The sequence below is a fragment of the Carettochelys insculpta genome, chromosome 6 (genome assembly GCF_033958435.1).
Source record: "Carettochelys insculpta isolate YL-2023 chromosome 6, ASM3395843v1, whole genome shotgun sequence".
In the NCBI taxonomy this organism is placed as follows: Eukaryota; Metazoa; Chordata; order Testudines; family Carettochelyidae; genus Carettochelys; species Carettochelys insculpta.
In genome coordinates, this window is record NC_134142.1 from 97,281,972 (window position 1) to 97,306,948 (window position 24,977).

The following is a 24,977-nucleotide window of genomic DNA, read 5'->3' on the forward strand; positions in this document are numbered from 1 at the left end:
AGGGAGTCCCGCGCTAAGCCCTGCCCGTTGGCCTTGAGCGTGGCCCCCGTCACTTCCGGCTCCGAGCGGGGAGAAGATGGCGGCGGTGGGGGAACCTGTGCGACTGGAGCGAGGTGAGCGCGGCGCCGGGGTTACGCCGCTCTCATAGGCTCGGCGCTGGCCGCTAACGCGGAGCGGAGCTCGGTAGCGCCTTAGGGTTGTCCGAGACTCCTCTCCCCACCGCCGCGGCTGTGGCACTTCATTGACACCGCCGCTGCCCCCAGGCTTCAGGCGCATTGGGGGCTGCGTGCCCAGCGAGTTGGACCGCGCTTCAGTGCCCCCTTCTCTCGCCGGAGCCGACTCTTCGCCGGGCCTTTGCATTTTCCTGGTCCATCGGCGAGGCGAGGCGAGGCGAGCCGGCTGGGGCCGCGGAAACCTATCAAACGGCTCTTTGAATGTGTAGCTGGTTCCTCCCCCCTCCTCCGCCGATCCCTCGCCTAAAACGCGAACTTAATCTCGTCTCCTTCCGCGCTCACGGTGATGTTACTGCGTGAGGTGTAAATTGTTGCACTCCCATTGCGCTTTTCCCTTTCCTGACATAAGTGAATGTCTCAGGGCTCAGACTGGGCGTTCGGTTTGCAGTAAAGAAAAATAGTTTCCCCTTTTGAATATTGTCAGCATTTCCCCATCAGTGCTTTACTGGGCTTGTTATACTGAACAGTGCTTTGCTCAAGTCTTGTGAGCAAAAGTGATAGTAACATTTTTTCTGTGTAGAAAATGTCTCAGCTTTGAGTTAAATTTTCCAAATTATTTGAGTGGACAGGGTGGTAAACAAGGGGGGGAAAAGCATTTACACCATTTTAATTAACCATCTGGACACTAAAAAAACGCAGTCATGTAGCACTTGAAAGACTGACAAAATAATTTTTTAGGTGATGAGCTTTCATGGGGCAGACCCCCTTCTAAAGAATTATAAATAATCTTGTTAGTCTTTAAAGTGCTACGACTGCTCTTTTGTTTTAAGATACAGACTAATATGGATACCCCTCTTACTATTCATCTATACACTGTTTATGAATCCCTCTTTTTAAATTTTAAATTGCACTCTTGTATCTCCCCAGCCCAGTTCATATTATTTTTACTCATTCTGAATGGTAAGGGTAGAATTCAACCTGACCATTCACCGCGGAAGCTGTTCTGTGCCAAAAAAAAATCTGCATGCAGTGTTTTAAGTTTCTGCAGGTTTTATTTGACAGTAAATACAGGGTTTATCAAGGTGGTGTTAGAGTGCCGGGAGTTCTGTAAGGGGTGGTTTGGACCTAGTGGATCTACGTTTAGTGGGCCCAGATGCAGGGGTTAAGGTTTAGCGGTTTAGAATTCTGGATGTACTGGGTGAGGCTTGGTAGGGGGTTCTGGGTGGATGGGGGAGCAGCTCCCTGTACACTGACCCTCCCCCACACCAGAGCTGAGGAGGGGTGGGACAGGAAGCAGGGAGGATATAGAGCTTCATGCAGCTGAAGTAGGTTTCTGGGAATGGGTCTAATAACCCCAGCTACTCCGTGCAGGGGATGAGGAAGTCCTGTCTTCTCCTGGCTCCAGCCCAGCTGGGACTAGGTATCACTGGCTGCTCCAGGTGTCAGAAGTGATACCTGTATTGCTAGGTGAATAGTGCATGACTGCTCTTTCAGTTTGCTTCTGCTTCCCTGTCAGAAAGTCATCCTTGTATTGAGAAGCAAAGATATCTGTGGGGCACATTAATTCTGCATGCAACTAGTTTCTCCAGGAACAAGCATTGCAGCACCTTGTTAAGGGGAATTCACAACCCCAAATTAGGTCCTTAGACCTGTTCATTATGTGGGAAGAGTTAAATATCTAATTCTATGTCTATACTACCATTTCTGTTGGTATAATTTGTTCAGCATCTGAAAAACACACCTCTTAATGACTCAAGTTACACTGCTGAAGCATTAGTGTGGACAGTACTATCATAGAATTACATAACTGGAAGGAATCTTGAAAGGTTGTCAGATCCAGTCCCCTGTATCCATGAGAGGACCAAGCACCATCTACACCATCCCTGACGGTGTTTGTATAACCTGCTTTTAATCTCCAGTGATGGAGATTTCACAACTTCCTGAGGCAATTTAGTCCCTGATGGGAAGTTTTTCCTAATGTCCAACCTAAACCTTCCTCTTTTTCTATCCTCAGATGTTAAGGAAAAATATTTTTTCTCATCCTCCTTGTAATAGCCTTTTATGTACTTGAAAACTGTTAGGTTCCCTATCAGTCTTTCCTTTTTTTTTAGATGGCACTGTCCCGCTTCTTTCAATCGTCCCATATAGGTCATGTTTTCTATACCTTTAATTATTTTTATTGTTCTTCTCTGGACCTCCCCACATTTTCCATACCGTTTCTGAAACATGGCACCCAGAACTGGACACAGTACTTACAGCTGAGGCCTAATCAGCGCAAAGATGTCCTGGATACAACACTTCTGTAAATACATCCCAAAATGGTGGGGGGGGAAGGGGAGAGTTTACAAAAGTATCACAGTGTTGACACATTTAGCTTGTGGTGCAGTATGACTCCTAAATCTCTTTCTGCTGTACTCTTTCATAGATAGTCGTTTCCCTGTTAGTATGGGTGAAACTGATTGTTCCTTCCTAAGTGGAATACAGTAGGGTCTCAACATTTGGGAGGTTCTGTATTCAGAACCCTCACAAATGTTGATTTTTGTCAGTGTGTGTTTTTGGGGGGGGGGGTGGGAATCAGAGCCCCGGGAAGTGGCAACGCAGGTGCTTACCTGCCTGAGGCCCTGCTGAAGCAGCAGCAGCTGGAGCTCTGGGGAATCAGCGGCAGCTGTTGGCGGTCCCAGCCCCAGAGCTCTGGGGAAGCCGTGGCAGCCACCGGCACTCCCAGCCTTGGGGAGCCAGGGGCAGCCACCGGCACTACCAGCCCTGGAACCCTGAGGAAGGGAGGCCACTTGCAAATAATTGAATTCACGAAAGTGGCGCTTACGAATGTCAAGACCCAACCGTATTTTAAATTTGTCCTTATTGAACTTCATCCTATTTACCTCAAACTATTTCTCTAGTTTGTCTAGATCATTTTGAATTTTAATCCTATTCTCCAAAGCAGTTGTAGCCTCTCCCAGCTTGGTGTCATCCACAAACTTTACAAGTGTGCTCTGTGTGCCATTTTCTAAATCATTGATAGCTATCGAACAGAATCGGTCTGGAAACTGAACCATTGATGACTACTTTCTAGTAATGGTTATCAAATTAGTTGTGCGCTAACCTTGAAATAGTTCTGTCTAGATTGTATTTCCCTAGTCAAGCAAGACAGTATCAAATTTTTTTATTAAAGTCTAGATGTCACATCTGCTCCCCCATTATCCTGTCAAAGAAAGCTTTGTAGTTGGATTTACACAATTTGTTAATTACAAATCCATGCTGAATATTAACTTCATCTTCTATATGTTTTCAAATGGGTTCCTTAATTACTTGCTCCATTATCTTTCTTGCACAGAAGTTAAGCTGACTGGTCTGGGTTGTCCTTATTTCGGTTTTTACAGATGGTACTATATTTTCTCTTTTTCAGTCTTCTGCACGCTCTCCTGCGGTCTGCAGTTTTTGAAAGATAATAGCTAATGGCTCAGATACTTCCTCAGTCAGCTTCTTTAGTATTCTTTGACGCATTTCATCAGAGCCCTGGTGACTTGAAGTCATTTAACTAAGTAATGTTCAGCTTGTTCTTTTCCTATTTCAGCTTCTGAACCTATCCCATATTTACTGATATTCACTGTTAAACATCCAGTCACCACCAACCTTTGTTGTAAAAACAGAAAAGTCATTAAGCACCCCTGTCATTTTCATATTTTCTATTGTTTTTCTATTTTTTTCATTTAGTAACAGGTCTGCTCTATCCTTAGTCATCTTCTTGCTTCTAATACATTTGTAGAATGTTTTCTTATTACCCTTTACATCTTGATCTAGTTTGAACATGTTTTGTGCCTTGGCCTTTCTAATTTTGCCCCATGCTAACTTTTGTTAAGAAGGTATGCTGCACATTTTGAAAGTCAAACCACAACCCCACATTAATTGTCTGAACATATATGTGTATAGCTCATGGTTGGCATAAACTCTGAATATTGATTTGAGTGATGGAGAGGAGGTAGTTAAACCTGAGAAAAGGAGATCAGTGGGGGTGTAGATAATTTAGCCTTCATCACTAGTTTTTACTAGTGTGCATTTATGATATATAGTCTTAGCTCAGAGATAATGTCTTTGTGTGAGAGAGTAAATGTGTGTATTAAGTTCAGATGTTTTGTTTGCCTCAGAATGCAGCTCCCTGTTCCACAAATAAATCACTTCTCTTATGAGAGAAGGGGTTTGTAAATAGAGATTTAAGTTGCTTCCTCGTCCACAGCTCTGCAGTTCCCCTCCCCCAAAGTTTGCTAATTGCAGCAGTTTCTTTGGCAGTGGGATTAGTTTTCCTTGGTAAAACCTGGGGCAGCATCCTTTCCCACTTTATTACCCTGCCATTGTGCTTTATCCATGAAAACAAATGTGTAGAGTTACTTATTAGGAATAAGCGGAACAAAGGACATATTTTTAAGTTTTCTTGAATATTGGTCTGTTTTAAAAAGAGTACAGTATAGTAGTATACATATGACATCTATTGAAGGGCAATGCTATTTTCAGAAATTATAAAACTTGATTTGTGATAGCATTGACTTGGGATAATTACATGATATTTATTACACTCGTCCCTTGTTAAACGAGTACTTCGTTTACAAGTACTCTCTTAGACGAGGGACACGTTTACCTACCTTAGTTCACTCTACAAGTGAACTCCCCCCTACTCCTATGAGCCTTACCCCCCTGTGCAGCTCCAACCCCCCTATTCTGATCCCACCCCCTGCAGCCCTAACCCACTGCAGCCTGACACCCCACTGCTGCCTGTACTCCCTGCAGCCTGACCCGCCCTGCGGCCCCAAACCATGGCAGTGTGACCCCCCCCCCCTCCCCCCGCTGGCCCCATGGCCAGACCCCCTGCTGCTTGACCCCCCCCCCCCCCCGGAGCCCTAAACCACAGCAGCTAGACCCCCTTACTGGCCCCACAGCCTGAATCCCCTGTGGGCCCAGCAACCTGACCCTGCAGCCACCTGTATGCCCGGCAGTGCTGCAACCTGACACCCCTGCCAGCCCCAGGGCTAGGGGCCCCCCCCTCCAATAGCCAGACCCCTCCGTGGCCGTCTGTATCCCCTGCGGCCCCACAGCCTGACGCCTGTATCCCCTGTAGCCTGACACACAACCCCCCGCCGCCTGACTGCTGCCAGCCCCCCGGCCCCAAACTGTGGCAGCCTGAAATCCCCCGCAACCCACCACCAGATTTTAACCCTCCCTTCCGCTCACAGCCTTAAACTACGCCCAGCCTTTCACCATCCCCAATCCAAGGTTCACTTACCTTTTAAAAGCAGCGCCACCTGCTGCCACCACTTCCCCGAGTTAGGAGCCCTAGGATCTAATCAGAGACTTTAACATGTCATTTAATAGGACTTTAGTGTCCCTCTTACAAGTTTCTGCCTACGAGCAAAAAGTTGGGAACCAATTGTGCTTGTATAGCAAGGGATGAGTGTATCACGCTTCAAAGATAAACTGATCACTGCAAGTTGGTATGTAACCTAAGAAATGAGCTTTAAACGTTTTACTACATATTTACTAGCAACAAGACTAAATCTGCCAACCATAGGCATGTATTAGCAAGACAAGGTGGATGAGGTAAAATCTTTTATTGAGTTAACTTCTGTTGATGAGAGAGACAAGCTTCAGTAACATGAAAAAATGCTGTGTATAAGCATCTCTCTTTGACCAGCAGAAGTTGGTCCAGTAAAACAATGTTTCTTAAACTTCTTGAGACCATAGTACATCAAACAATATTTTTATGCAGAACACCTCTGAAAATTAAAAAAAAAAATTGTTGGGACCCAAAAAAACCCAACCAAACAGCAACATGTACAGCAAAAGCAAAATAAAGTAATTTAATTAGGTATCATAACAATGAAAATGTAACAGTATTTGGTTTTAATAATAGAGAATATGTACCATCAGTATGGCTACGTCTACACTAGCCAAAAACTTCGAAATGGCTATGCAAATGGCCATTTTGAAGTTTACTAATGAAGCGCTGAAATACATATTCAGTGCCTTATTAGCATGCAGGCGGCCGTGGTACTTCGAAATTGACGCGGCTCATCTAGACGGGGCTCCTTTTCGAAAGGACCCTGGCTACTTCGAAGTCATCTTATCCCTATGAGCAGACGTCAATTTCGAAGTGCCGCAGCCACCTGCGTGCTAATGAGGTGCTGAATATGTATTTCAGCACTTCATTAGTAAACTTTGAAATGGCCATTTGCATGGCAATTTTGAAGTTTTGGCTAGTGTAGACGTAGCTTGTATGATGTAAAAAAACCTATCAGATGCTCACAGCACACCTGTAACTTGTTCACAGAACATAGTTTAAGAAACTGCAATAAAAGATATTACCTCACCAGCCTTGTCTCTCTAATATCCTGACACAAACATGGCGACAGCACTGCATACAAAGGCAAATGGGGAAGAAATCTCTTCTTAGACCTAGCTCAGTTTCCCAACCAGCACCCTTTCAAGCAATTTCACTGAAAGCCCAGGATGAGAGACTAACCTCTCATGGTTTGAGGTTGTCTCTTAGAGCGTAGGCAGTATTAGAATAGTGTAGTGCACTATGCTGTTGTTAATATACCTCCAGTCTAGTTAACTTTGCCTCCAGAGTTGTCAGTCTAGTATCTGCTACCGTCATAAAAAATCACTTTTAAAATGCATGTGATTAATCAGAAAATCTGCTTGCTGCAAACAAAATCCAGCCTTTAGTGTGGTGTGGATTTGGCATCACATTGGTTTTGTTCTGTTGTTTTAATTTTCTGTCTTTCATGGTGTTCTCTCCCAAGTGTGTGAAGTTTTTTTCTTTAAGCCCCTGTTGAATTCAGTGTGCAGTTTAGTCTCTTGGTTTAAATAATGGCCCAGATTAGAGCATACTTTGTATGGCTGTGCAAGAGGGCACAAGTGCTCAGTTGACCACATTATGGGTAGCAGTGAAGACATAGCTCTATTGAGGGAGGCATATTGTTCAAATTATAGACCTAGCTCAGTTAATGCCTCTTCAGAGCACCAGGAGAACATAGACTGTACAAAAGAACATTACATCAGTGCCCTGTACTGTCCTATTAGCATCCTGAGCTCAATCTTTAAAATTCTTTTTGGGTTGGGACAAGGGTCCTTCAGGAATTGCCTTTTTGTGACTGACCAACACACAGTTGCATTCACAGGCATATGTAAATTGAGCTCCTAGGGTGAAATTTCCAGGAGCTGGAGGCAAGCTATTCTCAGCTGCAACATCCAATAGTCATCTTAACCATATTAACACAAGAAGTCATTGCTGGAAACCAGTTCTGCTTATATCAGTGCTCAGCCATGGCCTAAATCCTTGGCAGGAGCTGGTATCTGGTCTGCAAGCATCACAAAAAGAATAATCTTAGATTTTCACTTACTCTTTATGCTATGCTGTATAATCTTAGTTTTGAGGAAAGGGTGCTACGAAGTCTGTCATTTAAAAATAAGTTTTATCACTCTTTGCCTAGTTTCTCTCTATAACTAAAGTCCTTTAAGCCTGTGCAAAAATTATTGAATTTATTGTTGAATAAACAGTTTATAAATAAAACTATAATGTATGGAGTGTATACGTGGATTTTCCTGAGGGAAAACTTTTGGTACTTTTAAAACTGGAAGGAAAACTGTATATATTCATGAAAGCGGTCTCAGACTTGGAAGGTGTCTTTTGCCCATTAACTTTTTTTTTCTTTTCCCTACTTAACTTCACTGTCATCTCCCATGTAACAGTTGCTTTGTGTGGCACCTTCTCCCCAGGAAGGGAGAGTGCTATTTTCATCTGTCATTGTTCTTAGTGAATGATGCTGTATAGCAACAGTTGTCTACAGGATTCATGATAAAACCATTCTTCTGAAACTTCATTCCCATTCAGTGCCAGCATTCCCAGAACCCCCATCCTAGAAGCAGTAACCATTTTATTATAATTCATTCAGCTTCTGTTCCTGGGCTCTGCTCTCCAGGCCTTCTGCCCGAGAGTTCCAAGGTCGTCTTCTCAGCCACGAATCTTATCCCGTGACCCCAAGTCAGAACTTTTGCAAAAGAACTCTCTACACTTTTCCATTCAACAAAGCCTCCTTTTCTGAGAGTCCTGTCACAGCTCAAGGAATGTTTGATAAATCCCTTGTGAGCTGAGCTTCCTGCAGTCCTGCATGCAGGCCTGGTGCACGAAGTTCTTCCCACATGCTCCACAGATCCAGTACACTCTGCTTGTGAGCCCTAGTCTTGCTCTGACATCTCCTCTGCAGAATCAGCTTTTTGGGGGCTCATATCCTCCTAACCAGTCTGGTGGTTCTCCCTGTTCCTAGGAGCCTCTGCACATGCTCTCCTTTAACTTGGTTTGGGTTCCACACCTCTGGTCAGTCCTTGCCATCAACATCCTGTTCTTCTCAATGTCTCTCCCAGCTCAACTTTGCTGCTAAATCTCTTTCCCAGATCTCCCATCCTCCCTAGACAGTTCTCACCTGCCCTTTTCTGTCTGTCAGTACTCCCAGGCAACTCTAGCTTACCAGAAGATTTCAGCACCTAAAATAAGAGTAATGAGCTTTGCTTGCTTAGGCAATTTTCCTGTAGGATTATTTTTGCCACCTCTGATGTCTAAACTTTAACAATCGAGGCATGTAGCAGGGAGACTTGTACAAAGCTGCCTGGAGAGCGAAACTTGTACCTCTGTTATGCAGGTGGTTTCTCCATCTAGCAAAACTCTTTTGCTTGTCACAGGTGATCCCAGATCTACAAAGGAGCTCTCATTATCAATATTTAATGTGGATGAGGTGTTTGGGTATGACCTACCAGCGTAAAATCCAGACTAATGGGCAGTTACGCTATCCCTGCCCTGCAATGTTGGGTGCCTTAGAATGCATTGGTGAAGTAGCTCTCACCAGGGCCACTCACAAACAGCCTTTCAGCTTGGAAGCCGCACCCTAAACGTCTGCATGTAACTGCAACCTGCTTGTTAGGTTATCAGCCTTCCTTGTATTGCAGGGTCACTCTAACACACCCCCAGTCTCAGATTTCCCCTAATAATATATGTCCTGTACTGCCCAGCCTTCTCTGAGAGTACAAAATATTTTAAGTCCATTTTTTCTTTCAGAGAATGATATGCACATAACTTGTCACTCAAATGGCATTACTCAGACATTTTAACCTGAAGATGCTGGGTTAGATAAAATATGTTTGTTTAACTACACAGAGAGCATACAGGTAATAGACGAAAAAAGTCAGAAATGGTTACAAGAAAAATAAAATAAACATAATAAACCATCTTAATATCATAACAAACTCTCAGATTCCAGCAGAGTTTCTCACCATGTGCTTTCAGCAGTCTTTGCTGAACAGACTGTGTCTGGAGCCTGCCGCTAGCTTTCTTTTTCAATTCAGGTTCTGTGTTGCATGTCATGGACAGGGGGATGTTTGTTCTCTGCTGTTCGCTCCTCTCCCCACCCCCATCCATTTGAGCTGTCTTTATTTTCATTCCTGACCAAAGACTGTTTCTGTTTACATGAAAACTAAGCAGAGTACACATTCCTTTGTTTAGGACAGACCTGTTTGCCAATCTCAGTTTGGGCGGGGCCCTGGGATTTAGAACACATGTTAATAACGTCATACAGGGAAATTTTATAACTTTATATACCGTGTCCCATGCATATTTTGTCAAGATGATATTGACCAGTATACACAACATCTATGGTACAGTAATTATTGCAATAATGTGTTGAAATGCGAACTACATTTTGTCGCAGTGGGTAAATACAAATTGAAAGGAGGCATAGAGGCAACAAGACGGAGGGGTGAGTAGGGACTATAAGTAGGGAAGCAGGTAAGAAAGCCAGAAATGGAGAATATATGGTGATTGGGAAGCTGTGTTGGCCAGTAGGCCTTCCTGCTGATGAAGGGCAGATGAAGCATCAGGTTAACAGAAACTGTGCACGCTGTTACCAAGAATAACAACCCCAGCTCTTTGACTCAGTTCTCTTTTTTCTATCTTGAGTAGTTCCCTTCCTCATTCCATATGTGAATAGTAACAAAGAGGAAGCCGTGCTAGTCTATATACTATCAAAACAAAAAGCAGTCAAGTAGCACTTTAAGGATTAGCAAAATAGTTTATTAGGTGAGCCTTCGTGGGACAGACCCACTTTTTCAGACCTAGGTGGGGTCTTCAGACTTTCGTGGGTCTGTCCCATGAAAGCTCACCTAATAAACTATTTTGCTAGTCCTTAAAGTGCTACTTGACTGCTTTTTGTTTCCATATGTGAATGCTCATTTTAAACAAAAGAGAATGGAGAATAGGAGGCACAAACTGATGGAGCACTGAAAGAGGTACAGACCACTAGGAAGGGATTCAAAGGATCGGAGGGGCAAGTAGATTTCCACATATAAAGTGTCATTGCAGAAGACAGGTACTGTATGTTGATGCATTAACTGGCATCTTAATAGTTATTGTGTTAAAGGAAGTGCATTTTAAATTTCCTTAATTCTGACTTACAAAATAGTATGTATGCAGAGACATACTAAAAGAATATTTACTGAGTTCATCATTATCAATATTCTGTCTTTCCCTAGATATCTGCAGAGCTATTGAGTTACTGGAAAAGTTACAGAGGAGTGGAGAAGTACCACCACAAAAACTGCAGGCTTTACAAAGAGTCCTTCAAAGTGAGTTCTGTAATGCTGTAAGGGAGGTAAGTTAATCTGACATAAATAGTGACAACAGACACCAGATATATGCCTCCTTCTGACAGATGTACTGTTGTACCTGCTTCGCCAAAACAAAGCAAATTGTTACAAGAGTTTGTTTTGAATTACTTTTTTAATTTCACCTCAAATCTGTTGTTTGAAACTGTGGGACTTAATTCTCTATTAAAAATATTTGAAAAATAGGAAATGATTTAAAATAGAGTGAATAATGTCTTAACATTCTTAGATTTAAAATTTGTCCCAAAGTAACTGAGATAGGGCTATATTAGCTTAGGTTACAGAAAGCCAATTAACAGTTCACATGTTCCTTGGAAAGAGAATTTGAGAGTCTGACTTGCCTGTCAACCTCAAGGATCTGAAACCTAGAGTTCAGTACTGAGAAAGTAGGATGTCCTTTTTTTACTTCAGGTTAATCAACACGTGAACTATCACAAGATAAACACACAGTAAATACAAGATACTTAAGTTTTGCCTCAAGGTAAACTCCCCAGAGTTTAACCTCCCTGAGTTTACCTTGCAGTAAAGTGAAAGTGTCTTCTCTTCTCTGTATTGTTATGGAATAGCTCATTGACATTTGATACCCTTACATAAAAACATGCATTTTTTGAAGTAAAAAAGACAAGTCCACAGTCAATACAAATATGAACACTTCTTTGCTTCTGCCTGACGATTAACTTTCTGTTCCAGCATTAATTAGAATCTGCCCAAGGTTCTCACCCCTTACCTGAACTCTAGCTCCTCCTGGTGTGTGGTGTGGGCAGGAACAGCTGCACGTTCAACTACTGCTTTCAGTTTCAATGATGACAGAGCTATTTTGCTTCAGTGGTGATAGTCATTGCACTTGAATGGCCCAGTCAGTAAGCCCAGGGGAAGGTATGACTTAGTATCGTAGTTTTGTTTTAGACTATATCTACACTATAGCATATGGCTGCAAAACTTGTTGGTTAGAGGTGTGACTATCCCACCCCCTGAGAGACAGAAGTTATGCATACATAAGCACTTCTGTGCACAGCACTGTATCTGTAGAATTTCTGCCACACTGCAGAGGTGGGGTTTTTTATGTCCATGGGAGAGCTTGCCTGGTGACATATAATACGTCTTCAAAGATGCGCTCCAGCCACACAGTATGTATTGTTACAGCTGTGCCTCTGCGTTGCTGTATTTATGGACATAGGCTCAGCAGTGGCTTTCCAGTAAGACAGATTCATTTTCTTTGAGGTGCTTACCCCTTTTCTCTGTAAATCAGGAAACTCAATTTTGAGAGTGGCAGAACTAGTGATCTTTTATCACACATCTAATGTAGTATGTTATTTATCACACCATCTAAGCAGAAAAACTGTGTATTCATTTTCTCCATTAAATTGTGTACCTACTAAATAACTTTGTCCTAAAGGTGTATGAGCACGTATATGAAACTGTGGACATCAGCAGTAGCCCAGAAGTGAGAGCTAATGCTACAGCAAAGGTAAACGTCTTACTATAACGAAGAATAGAATGTAGTAATTTGTCACAGAGAAGGTGATCTTGATATGAGCTGTTAATCGGTTAATTATTGCATGAATAATACATGAAAGTCTTGTTACTTAAAATGACATTCATTTTTATTTAATTCAAAATGCTTGTACTGTTTTTATTCTGATCTTGATACCTAGGATACACATTATTGTTTACTTCATTGTCTGTCTCAGAATAGTTAGCAAGACCTTTTCAAATGCTTACTGCCTCTGACTTACATTAGATGGAGATGCTCTATGGGGTTCTGATTGTAAGAAAAAAAAATAGTTTTGTTTCTTACAGGCCACAGTTGCTGCATTTGCTGCCAGCGAAGGTCATTCCCATCCCAGGGTTGTTGAATTGCCAAAAACAGAAGAAGGTCTTGGATTCAACATTATGGGAGGCAAAGAGCAAAACTCTCCAATCTATATCTCTCGAATTATCCCAGGCGGTATAGCTGATAGACATGGGGGACTGAAACGTGGAGACCAGCTGCTTTCTGTAAACGGAGTGGTAGGGATTGACTTTAACTTTCAGTTGTAGTAGCTACTTGTGTCCACTTGAGGGTGCATGGAGACTGTAATTTGCATAAACCCTGGTGCCTTTTTTTGAGTACTGGCAAAGCAACAGAAATTTTATTCTGCTGTTTGCAGTAAATTCGTAATTAGCAAGACAAGAACATTGGGCAAAAAATTGTGTGATAAGAGTTCTTGGACTATGGTTTGCTATAGTACATGCTTTGATGAAACGGTAATACACGTATAACATTACCTGAGGCAATATTTCAGAGCCTGGGAAGATAAATAGGGCTTTATTTTGAAGCAAATTGCAATATTGTCTTGTGACATTGTTTTACAGTTACAGGTGGCCATAACTACTTCAAAAATAGTAAATTTGTTAAAAAATGCTGTTTTGGCACAACCACCACTATTTGTAAATTGGGGTCAAATTCAGTGAATAGTGTCAGTGGAATAAAAGCTGGAAAAAATTGAAAAGTCATAACGGTTTGTGTTAAAATTTCTGAAACAAATTGTCTTGTGTAATAAGCCTGTGACATTTTAAAATACTGACTTGAACTGAGCAAAGAGAGCTTTTTGCTGTTTTCATTTCAGCAAGAAAATCGGAGAAAAATGTTTTTGTTTGAATTTCTTTTAATTTATTTTTTGGATTTGGTCTTCAAACCTAAAAAGCAATTATTCATTCAGCTGTAGTTACAGCAGTGTTAAAGTGGTTCTTCTACATCTGTGTGTGATGTTATAGATGTTTAATAGTGTGATGGTAAGGTAAGTACGAAAACCATTCAGTCTAAGGCAAGATAATGTGAGCATCCTTTGTCATTGTCTTCATAAAAATGCTGCTGGAAGTTGAAAACTGTGACAAATTGCAAACTGTTGAGTAAGTTTTGGCAGGAGCTGTGTTTTTTCACTGAAGTGCTGAGATTTTAAAAATCATTCCTCCAGTTTCTTATAAAAAGAAGCATGTATTTTTAAACTTAGTGACTGGTTTTTTTAAATTCAGCATCCATTTAGGCTGAAGATGCATAAAAGACACAACACACAAAATACTAACCTGTGGCTTTCTGGGTGATGAGAAAAAGGAGACTACTAAAAGGTTTTTAAATTATTTTTGTCTATTTTTGTAGAAGAATTCTTGCTCCTAAGATATTTTGACAGTTCTGAGTGAACTACACAAGTTGCTAACTGTACATACAAAAACTCATAATTTACATGTACTCCGTAAAATTCATGCTCTTATAACTATTCATGCATACCTCACCTTATCTTACAATTTAGGTTTTAATTCTATCATGTACCTGGAGCCATCAGAGAGCTTGTAGATGTCCTTTCCATGGGGATGTCCACAGCAGGCATAGTAATCTCTTAAGATACCTGATTCTGCAGTCTCCAGCATATGGAACTGGAATGGGTCATTGTCAAAGTGCTACAGCTGTTCTTCGATAGTACCATGGCTCATTGGGCTAGCCAATAGAAATTCCCAAGAATATACTGAGGAATATGCTGAGGCTAGCAGAGAACTTCCATGAACCTCAGCTGGCTATCTTCTGCCCTCCTCACTCAGACACTCCAAAAAAAGCCTATGCTTAGCAGACAGTGGATATAAATTTAAATGCATATTTGTAAAAATAAGTAAAACTGGGGTGCGTGTTCATGCACACCCAAGATACATTAGTTTGGTTACCAATTTTAAATAAATATCCTCATATCTATGAGCATATTCCTACTATCTTAATATAATATTCAAGTGACTTGTTTTTAACAATTTGTATTCAGAATTAACTCGTCACTGTTTCAGGAGTAACGACACCTGTATTCCCTTGCCATGGTCTTTTGTGGGCACTTACCATTTCAGGCTCGACCTGTCATCTCTCTTGGGTGGAGACTCCTGTTTGTCTCCTTTCTGACTGGGAGGTTTAACTGTAGCACAGCCTGTTTACACTTAGATATATCCAGGAAGTTAGTTTGCCTAAGGCTCTGCCTTGTGCATTGCTTTCTCTCTGAGAACAATGGCAGAGGGTGCAGAGGAGGGGAAGGAGAGGGTTAGTTGGTTGTATGCTTATTCTTAGGTCAAACGCATTACAAGAAAAACCTTTAGTATAACCCTGACAATAAATAGATGTAATCCCCCACACTAAACGCACCAGGAATTATTTTATGGGCCCAAGCAGATCAGTCTTTCCAGTGTTTCAATTAAGAACATAAGAACTGCCATACTTGGTCACACCAGAGATCCATCTAGCTCAGTGTCCTGTCTTCTGACAGAAGCCAATGCCAGTTATCCCAGAGGAAATGAACAGAACAGGTAATCATCAAGTGGTCCATGCCCCGTTGCCCATTTCCCATTGAAGAGTGAGGTTCCCTGGATCCAAGTTCCTGTCTGTTTGTTTTGGGGGGTGGGGGGAGGACCGCAAGTCAGTTGAAGTTCATCTGTTTATACCAAAAAGCCTTACTTAGTTTCCTAGATTCTGGAAAACATAGCCTGGATCAGTACATGCAAACCACCCTAGGGACTGGTACTTCTCAGGAGCTGTAGTAGTTACCTCCCCTCCCACCAATTTCTTTTAGTTCCTGAAAGATCTGCAGTAATACTCTCCTCATGGAGTTGCATACAGTGCCTGGCTCATAATGGTACATAAACCATTTAATACATTTAATTAGGGCTGTCAAAAGAATAGAATTAATTGCAGTTAATTGTGCAATCAAAATTAAGTGTGCTGTTAAACTAATAGGATGCTGTTATTTATATATATTTTTATTTTTCTACATTTTCAAATAAATTTCAATCACAATACAGAATATAAAGTGCACAGTGCTATCTTTATTTTTATTACAAATAACACTGCCAAAAGAAAGAGTATAGTATTTTGCATTTCACCCAATGTAAGTACTGCAGTTCAATCTCTTATTGTGAAAGTGCAACTTACAAATGTATAACTATATACAAAATTATATTTTATATATATATATATATATTCATATATATTATATTATTTTATACATATATATAAACAGTATAATTATATACAAAAATAACTGCATACAAGAACAAAACAGTGTTAAACTTTCACTCAGTCCTACTTCATGTTCAGCCAGTTGATCAGACAGACAAGTTTGTTTACATTTGTGGGAGATAATGCTGCCTGCTTCGTTTTTACACTGCCACCTGAAAATGAGAACAGGTGTTTGCATAGCACCGTTTATCTTTCCATGCCAGGGGGTACTGAGAAGTCATATGTGAGTTCCTGCATCAGCTGCCATTCCAGAGGACAGGCATCCAAGCTGATGAGTTCTGCTCAATTTACAGTTCAAGGCAGTCTGGACCAGTGCATATTCATTTTCATTATCTGAGTCTTTATCTGATATTATCTAATACCAGCAGAATGTTGATTTTCTTTTTTGGTGGTTCTGTAGTTTCCACATTGGAGCATTCTCTTTTAAGATTTGTGAAAGCACACTCCACACATCAACCCTCTCAAATTTTAGAGGGCACTTCTCATTCTTAAACCTTAGGTTGAGTGCTGTACCTATTTTTAGAAGTCTTTTTGTATTTTATCAAATCTTCTGAGAAAGTGCTCTTAAAACAAGCACCATCATACAAGACCTCTAAAACATGAAAGAGGGGGCAGTGTGTAAACAAAACAGAGCCGGAGAATGGAGATCTCCCCAAGGAGTTCAGTCACAAATTTAATTAATGCATTTTAAAAAATGTCAGCATCGTGGAAGCATGTCCTCTGTAATGGTGGCCAAAATATGAAGGGGCAAACACATGCTCAGTGTATCTGTCATGAAAACACCTTTCAGTGCCTGCTATAAAAGTGCCATGCAAGCGCATGTTCTAATTTTCAGGTGACACTGTAAACAAGAAGCTCTCAGCATTGTCTGCTGTAATGTAAACATTCTTGTTTATCTGACCAATTGGGTTGAATATGAAGGAGGACTGAGTGACCTTGTAGGGTCTGAAGTTCTATGTTGTGTTGTTTTTGAATGTAGTTATATGATGATAAAAAAAAATTAGGTAAGTTGCACTTTTTGTATAAAGTGAACTTTTGTTAATCATTTTTACAAATGCACATATTTGTAATAAAGTAAACACTATATACTTTGTATTCTGTGCTGTAATTGAAATCATCATATTTAAAATTTAGTAAAACCTCCAAAAGATTTAATACATTTAATTTGGTATTTTATTGTTTGTCAGTGTGATTAAAATGACAATTAATTACAATCTTTTACATCGTGAGGAATTTTTTTAGTTAACTGACAGCCATAAATTTAATACAATATTCTCCCTGAAGATGCCACATGTTGCTGTAACATCAGTCACACATAGCGCTACAATTTATTATTGCAAAGGCTTTAATATTATTTGTGCCTTTGTTGGAAGTTAGCTAATAAGACTATTTTGAAAACTACACTTTTGTCCCTTAAAACATTTTAATGGTCTTTCCAGAATTTTTTTACTAGTAACATTTAGTATATCTTGTTTGTTGATAACAGAATTCATCTATATTTGCATAGATATAGACATTGCTTTATAATTTCCCAACTCGTGTTATTTTTGCAATTGATTTTTTTCAAATCTCTTGCACCATTGATCCTTACAAGCGTCTCATGGCATTTTTAAAAGAGAGCGACTTGTGCATCCAGCCGAATAACAAAAAAATGAAAATAGCCAAGCACATTTTCTAAATCTGACAGACAAGAAATAACTTGTTTTCTTTTTAACTGTTGTTTTTCTTTTTGTAAGTAACTTTATAGTAACGGGGAAACCCTCCAATCAACAGGTACACCACCTGCCTTCTAGCTTCTAATAGCAGCAGTGGGAGGTAGGCTTGGGATAGTAATGTCATTGTGTTTGATAACTATACTAAAGTTTGGGAGAATAAACTTTTGCTGACTGATAAAACATGGTGCCTGGATCTTATAACCAATGCAGTGGTGGGGAGAAGTTGCTAAATACAATTTGTCCGAAGGGCAGATTTTATAAATTCCATTCAATGTAGTTTTTAAAACGTAAAGGAACATGTTTTAAAATGATTCCATCATTGTACTTATTGTGTGTGTAAGACACAAAATCTAGTGATTCACAGTATGTCTGATTGTTTCCTGTCTCCCATGATAAGTGTGTTGCTTGGCACTCATTTCCACACTATTTTTTTACACCAGTTTGAAAAGAATACACAATCTGTTATCATTTGTTTAGTGACTCATTGACGCTTCAGATCTCTAACTGGGTGATGGAGCATCTTGCATTACAATTTCAAACTTGATATATTTCTAGTTTTTTTTATTCTAATAAGTTTTTTGGAATAACAAAGAACTAAGGAGTCTTCTACAACACTTGTATTCTTTGCTAATGTAGTATTTAATGGTTTATGCTTTACAGAGTGTTGAAGGAGAGCACCATGAAAAGGCAGTAGAACTGCTGAAAGCAGCTCAAGGAAAGGTTAAGTTAGTTGTACGTTACACACCAAAGGTCCTGGAAGAGATGGAGTCACGATTTGAAAAAATGAGATCAGCAAAACGAAGGCAACAGAACTAATACTGTTCATTCTAATTTATGGAGGAAATAATATTCTGTTATGCAATTAACAGTTTGATTTGTGACCTAACAACATGAACTGCTCTGAATTATAAAAGATTCTATCCTTTTAAAATAATCTCTTTGCAATTTTATAAATGTCTTCACTATTAACATTACTTATTTCTAAAACACACAAATGCTTCTTGAAAAAAGTTTCCATAAGCATTTCTATCCAATTGTTCTTACAGATCTTTTGCAAGTCAAATCTTTTACTGTTCAGACAAATTTGTAGACTTCATAAAAATGCATTTTAATAAGATGAATTACTACATTTGTAATGGTCTTCTTTCTAAATATTTTTGTTTGGCATTATTTTAAAATAGATGAAGGTTTTCAGTTGTGTGTTTACTGATTAAAAATCAGACTTGTACTTATGAAGCATTTTGGCACTTTTCTTAAAACCATATTGTACATCAGCCACACAAAGATAATCATGACCTATTGTGTAGTTGGTAATAAGTACTGGATTTTGTAATTTTTGATGAGTGCATATTGTGCTAAGTCATCACACAGCATGATAAATATTAACTTGGAAATTTTGTTACCTCTTCTTCTGTAAATAATTTAGAATGAACGTTCATTTATAAGTATTTTTTTAATAATTGATCTCAAATTCTGGAAGAGTCATTCCAGTAATTTATATTATTTTATACTAATTTTAGAGCAGTAAGAAGAAAGTTTTTAATTTGATTTCTGTTCATCTTGATTGTATCCATGTCTATTTGTTTTCAGAAAAAAAAATCCAATATCTTGAATGCAATGAGCTAAGAATTTCATATGCATTTCCCTGACTTTTCCATTGATGATATAAAAGGTATTTGTCCAGGTGCAATCCTATCTTTTATAGAGATGAGCCACATAGGATTGGAGATAGCAAATACCTAAATTAATGAAGATTTTTCACTTTTGTAAGAGTAAACAGTTATGTGGGATATCTCAGGTGTGACCGCTATAGTGTCTTGGCAAAAGTTATCAAACCTCACAGAATTATGTGTAAGATCCCAAAAGAAATAACATATGGATAACGTATTTTAACAAAATGTGATATATGATTAGCTACTTCTAATCTGGAGAAATCTCATTCTTCTGGTTTCTAGTCCAGAGTGAGCAGCATCATAATATTCCAGGAATAGAAAATGTGGTGGTACTTGCGTTGAAGTAGAAACGAGAAAATCTGCTGATCAGTTGCCTCCAGATGTGAACTGGCTAACAACTCTCAGTTGTGGTGCAGTGTTGCTTTTACACATAGTTGAGACTATTAATGTTTTTGAACTGCTACGTGCTCTATTTTGTAATGACTTCACCTTTTAGTATACATCTAGAGTTAGCTTGACAGTACACTGGGTGTCTGTTTAATTGAAAGGCAGCTATAAGTGCATCCTACTGATTTAAACATGGGCTTATACTGAAGAGTGCGGTTTTGAATATCTGGCTTATATCTAATCTGTGTTTGCATAGAGCAACATGAGGTCAGTTTTAAACTTAATTTTGCTGTGTAAAGATGGTAAAAGCTTAAAAATGTTAAAAGTGATAGCATGAAGTTTATGCTTAGCTGGCCCAGTGTAGAAATAACAACACTTGCATGGCTGCTACAAGCAAATTAGAAATGTGATCCCTTTCTAGATATTTGTAAGCATTGTAAGACTGTACAGATAATATTTTAAAGATTTTTGAGAGTAGATTCTGAAATGCAATATGAATATTCATCAGTTAGATGATACTGAGCACTGAATTGCATGGTTAAATATCTGTTGTTAGCCTGTTTTGGAAGGCTTCTTGTTTTTTGTAGGATCACGTTTTGAACTGTATATTTTTATGGAATAATTGTTTAAAATATTGAGACCAAAATCAGTAGTTAGGCCAATCATGCAAATATTTTAATTTAATTGTAAATTAGTGGGGAATTGTTTTTAGAGCTTTATATATTGAAGAGAAGTATAGGTACAATGAAGACAGTGATATGTATTATAAAACTTGTATACCTTGTGTTACTGGGTGAAACAATGTGTTTTGTTACCCTAAAGACGTATTTACTTTAGTGTAGCTAGAGCTGCTATATGTAAGTGCATTAGCATTTCCATTATAAACTATGGGTTTTGAATTCAGTACATTAACTGTTTCAAAACTCTTTGGTTTGAAGTTTGGCATATGTGCTACTGTTATTTGTATGTTGGGAGGTGGGCTAATTTAAAAAAATGAAATTACCTGGCTTTTTGTTGTACAATGGCAATTATTACATTAACAGCTTGTCTGCTTGTGTGGTCTGAAAGCTCTTTGTCCTTTTTAAAGTAAGCATGGGTTAAAAATCACCAAGAAATTTACATTCTTTACTACTACTTAGTCAGTGGAATGGCTGCACTGTGCTAGTACACAGTCCCTACATAAGTAACACATAAGTACACCATCAAGAGTGAAAGGCAGGTATAATTTCTGTGAATGGTGTTATGCACCGTTGAGAGGTTTTAGGAACGTAGAAAATAAAGAGGTGGAATTTCACATTTTTGTGTGTAGTTTTGTTTACTTGTTTACTACTCTTTCAATAAGCTTTATAAAGGCGTATCTTGTAGTTGGCTAGTAAAATTCTAACTAGCTGAGACTGGCAATTTCCAAATCACTAGCGATTGTGCACTGAGCTGTGAATATTCATAACAGGTCCATATGACTGCAAACTAAAATGTACGTGTGGAAGTTAATCCTATGCAGTTTGTTTTGCTCTGCTCTCTTAACAGCTGATTGGGTTGGATTTGAGGTTCTCAATTTCCTTATTTTGACACCTGTCTAGAGTTTATAGGAAAAACTAGAGAAAAATGCATGTGATTTCTGGAGTTACTACTGCCATCTGTCTCAGATCAGTACCTGAATTCCTATGATTACCTTGTTAAGGTGATTATCTTCTTTGATTAAAATATGCCTGTCTTAGGATGGGGTAATTGAACACTTCAACACTTCTGTACTGAATAAAATGCTGATTTTTTTTTTTTTTTTAGTGTTCAAGCTTATCTATTAAAAGGATACTGTTTTTTACTAAGCTGGATTGTACATTCAAATAAATATTTTACATAAGCCCTTAATTTCCACTTGTGTGTCGTTAACATTCAGGCTGTTAAAAGAGAAGATAATGTCTTCATCTGAACAACAAATATCATGAATGGAACATAGATTAGCACAGTTACAAGGAAAATATGAGGGAAGACTGCTGAAAGATTAAAAGTATTCAGTGGTCAGTTGTACTTTCTAAATGAATTATTCCTTATCACTTTTTTTTCTTGTTGAGTTATGGTTTAATCATGCTGCCTGTAATCCAAAATATGGGTTTAATAGCTAAAATAACTTCTCTGTAAGTTGTACGTTCGTGAATTGTCTTAATTGAGAAATGGTCACTGATCTACCTACCTATTACTGATCTATAATAGAATGTGATCTATAACAGAATGTGGATAGGAGATGCTGTTTTTCTTTTCTTTTACAGTTCAATACTCTGTCACCTTTCAGCTTAATGAAAGCTAGGTTACTATTAAAGTAACATTCTAATTCACAGCAACGAAGGGTCCTGTGGCACCTTATAGACTAACAGAAAAGTTTTGAGCATGAGCTTTCATGAGCACAGACTCACTTCATCAGATGCACTCAGTACAATATTTGGCTTATGGCTGTTCAAGGAAACAAACTCCGAAAGCCTGCCTTTTTTGAGAAGGGAATAATTCAAATGTTGCTAAATGGGTTCTGGAGTATGTCTTACAAAGCTTGTTTATACTGCTTTTATCTGCTTGAATTCTTGTAATTTCAGTTTTGTCATTACATTCCCAAATATGACTTGTGCTTGTAAACCATGAGATTTCTAAATGTGACTATATCCCATCTTTAGCAAGCCAAACAATTAGCCATAAAAGAACACACACCACCTGATTCAAAGCCCACTGACCTCAGTGGGGATAGAGGTAGACGCATAACCAAGATATGTGCTCTCTGTAAAAACCTAAATTAATGTACATTAAATTTTGAGAATATAACCACAATACACAGTGGACCCCTTAGACTGCAATACCCTTATACTGTTGTGTTGCTTTGCAGAATGAGCCCTTATTAAGCCAACCTAGGTGTCGTTCACTAGGATAAATTGGTTCCCTGACGTTGGCTGAAGTTACCTATTTGCGTATTAGTGTAATTCTCTCCCAAACCCAAGTATATCAGTTGCTCACATCCACACTACTACTAATTTGGAAATCTTTAAAATACTTAATGAACTAAATTTGTATAGTTATTTTAAATGAATTGAAAGAACAATCTACAGGGTCTTTTGAAAATACTTTTTTTTTGAGCTCTGTTTTAAGAACATAAGAATGGTCATACTGGGTCAGACCAAAGGTCCATCTAGCCTAGTATGCTGTCTGCTGGCAGTGGCCAATATCAGATGCCCCAGAGGGAGTGAACTGAACAGGTAACAATCTGTCTTCTGCCATCCATCTCCAGCTTCAGACAGAGGCTAAGGACACCATTTCTTACCTGTCCTGGCTAATAGCTATGTATGAACCTAACTTCCATGAATGTATCCAACTTTTTAAAAATGCTGTTACAGTCCTAGCTATCACAGCATCACCTGGGAAAAAGTTCCACATTTTGACTGTGCGCTGTGTGAAGCAGAATTTCCTTTTAATCGTATCCCCCTTTACTCTCCTCGTTTCTAAATTGAAAAGTCCTAGCCTCTGAGTGCATTAAAAAATATCTTAATTTGACTCACTCCACAATTTGAGGTGGAACAAACAGTGCAGAGTTCAGGAAGCCCAGATGTTGGAACCATAGTACCTATGTCCCATCCACTGTCTGGAGGAATGTCTTGGATTTTTGTGCTACATTCCTTTGGCATACCGATTTGTGTATCTGAAACTAAGCAGTGTATTTTACGATACAATTATCATGGGCACTTCTGGGTCCACTGTTAATTATGCCTGCTGCTGCACATATATGATACTCTAGCAGGCCAATAGAAGGCTGAATTGTTCATAAATGTATTTTAAAGTTATTTTGATGTACACTAAGGTCTGCATGCCCTTCATAGTCTTGTAAAATAGTTTCAATATTGTGACTCCTTGATCCCTTCCTACCTGAAATTATTTCCCAAGCACAGTACTTTAATGAACAGCAAAGCATAAATAAAACCTAAGCACTGCCTAAGTTATCCTTTCCCCCTCCCTCTGGTCAAATTATCACAAATCTTGTCTGCTCCCACTCCCCAAAAAGAGGGGAGGGAAATATGGGCTTTGCAGTTTATCCAGAAGGTTAGCAAATATGGGCTATGAATTCCAGAAATAAAGGGCTCCATCCAATGTGTCTTCCAAACAGCCCTTTCTACATGCATATTTATATACCTGAATAACTATGACAATATAACTGTTTGCCATGTAGACAAACCTGGAGGGTTAATATACAAGCCCGAGCAAAGCTGATTTTTTTTCCTCAATATTATTGGCTTTCATACTCAGCTTCACAAAATTTCATTTGTAATGAAATACTTAATAGAACACTGAAAAAATGTTAGTATTAATTCTCTCCTTTGTTTTACACACTTTCCTCGGCTGTGGCTACACTGCCCCTCCCTTTTGGAAGTGGCATGTAAATACAGTTGTTCAAAAATGCTAATGAGGTGTGGTTTTCAATATCTCATGCTTCATTAGCATACTCGCTCGCTTTCAAAGGGGGCTACTTTTGAAATGCGAACAGCCGTGTAGCTGGGGTTCACTCAAAAGGAAGCCCTGGTTTTGAAAGCACCCTACCCAATGTTTTGAGGAAGAAGGGTGCTTTTGAAATCAGAGTTTCCTTTCGAGGGAACCCCAGCTATTGTGGCTGTTTGCATTTCAAAAGTAGCCCCCTTCGAAAGCGAGATCTCGTGGAAGTATGCTAATAAAGAATGAGATATTGAAATCTGCACCTCATTAGCATTTTTGAACAACTGTATTTACATGCCCCTTCCAAAAGGGAGGGGCATTGTAGCCACAGCCCTAGTGTTAGTTTTCCCCTCAAACTAGCAAGTTCAATTTGATGAAGTGGCAGCAAAAGCATTGGGTTGAAAGGTGTGGAGGCCATAATTTTTCTGTTAAATTACGGAATGTCTATTATGTGACCTTTACATGTAATCTCAGCTCTCTGCCATGGAGTTTTACGTATCTTGGTTCCAGCATCTTCCACTTAATGAAATGGACTAGGGAGAATGGAATGAACTTGAACACTATACAGCCTTAATTTGTGTACTAGAAATGGTAAGCAAAACCACCTGAGTGTAGCTCATCTAATCACAGCTCAGGTTCTCTACATGAGCAGAACAGTAGTATGGTCTGAATAAAATCTAACGTGTAGGAGACAGGGTGGCTGGGGGCTGTTAGTATGTCACTGAGCCTTTCACCTAGTTGAAGTGGTGGATAAAAGGTTATGTCTAGTGATTTATTATGTTTGTGTTGTAGCATCTAAGAGTTCTAGTCATGGACCTCTATCCCATTGCTCTGTGCA

At 39.3% G+C, this 24,977-nt stretch overlaps 1 protein-coding gene across 2 annotated transcripts; it reads left to right on the forward strand.

Moving 5' to 3' along the window:
* Positions 1-54: 54 nt before the first annotated feature.
* On the forward strand, positions 55-24,097 carry LIN7C (lin-7 homolog C, crumbs cell polarity complex component). 2 transcript variants are annotated; one of them, XM_074997664.1, is made up of 5 exons: positions 55-113; positions 10,746-10,864; positions 12,274-12,345; positions 12,678-12,887; positions 18,279-24,097. In XM_074997664.1, the coding sequence occupies exons 1-5, from the start codon at positions 77-79 to the stop codon at positions 18,432-18,434; spliced, it is 594 nt and encodes a 197-aa protein (XP_074853765.1). In that variant the 5' UTR covers positions 55-76; the 3' UTR covers positions 18,435-24,097. The 2 variants fall into 2 exon arrangements, with proteins under 2 accessions (XP_074853765.1, XP_074853766.1); XM_074997665.1 differs by lacking the exon at positions 18,279-24,097 and adding an exon at positions 13,893-17,614.
* The last annotated feature ends 880 nt before the right edge of the window (positions 24,098-24,977 follow it).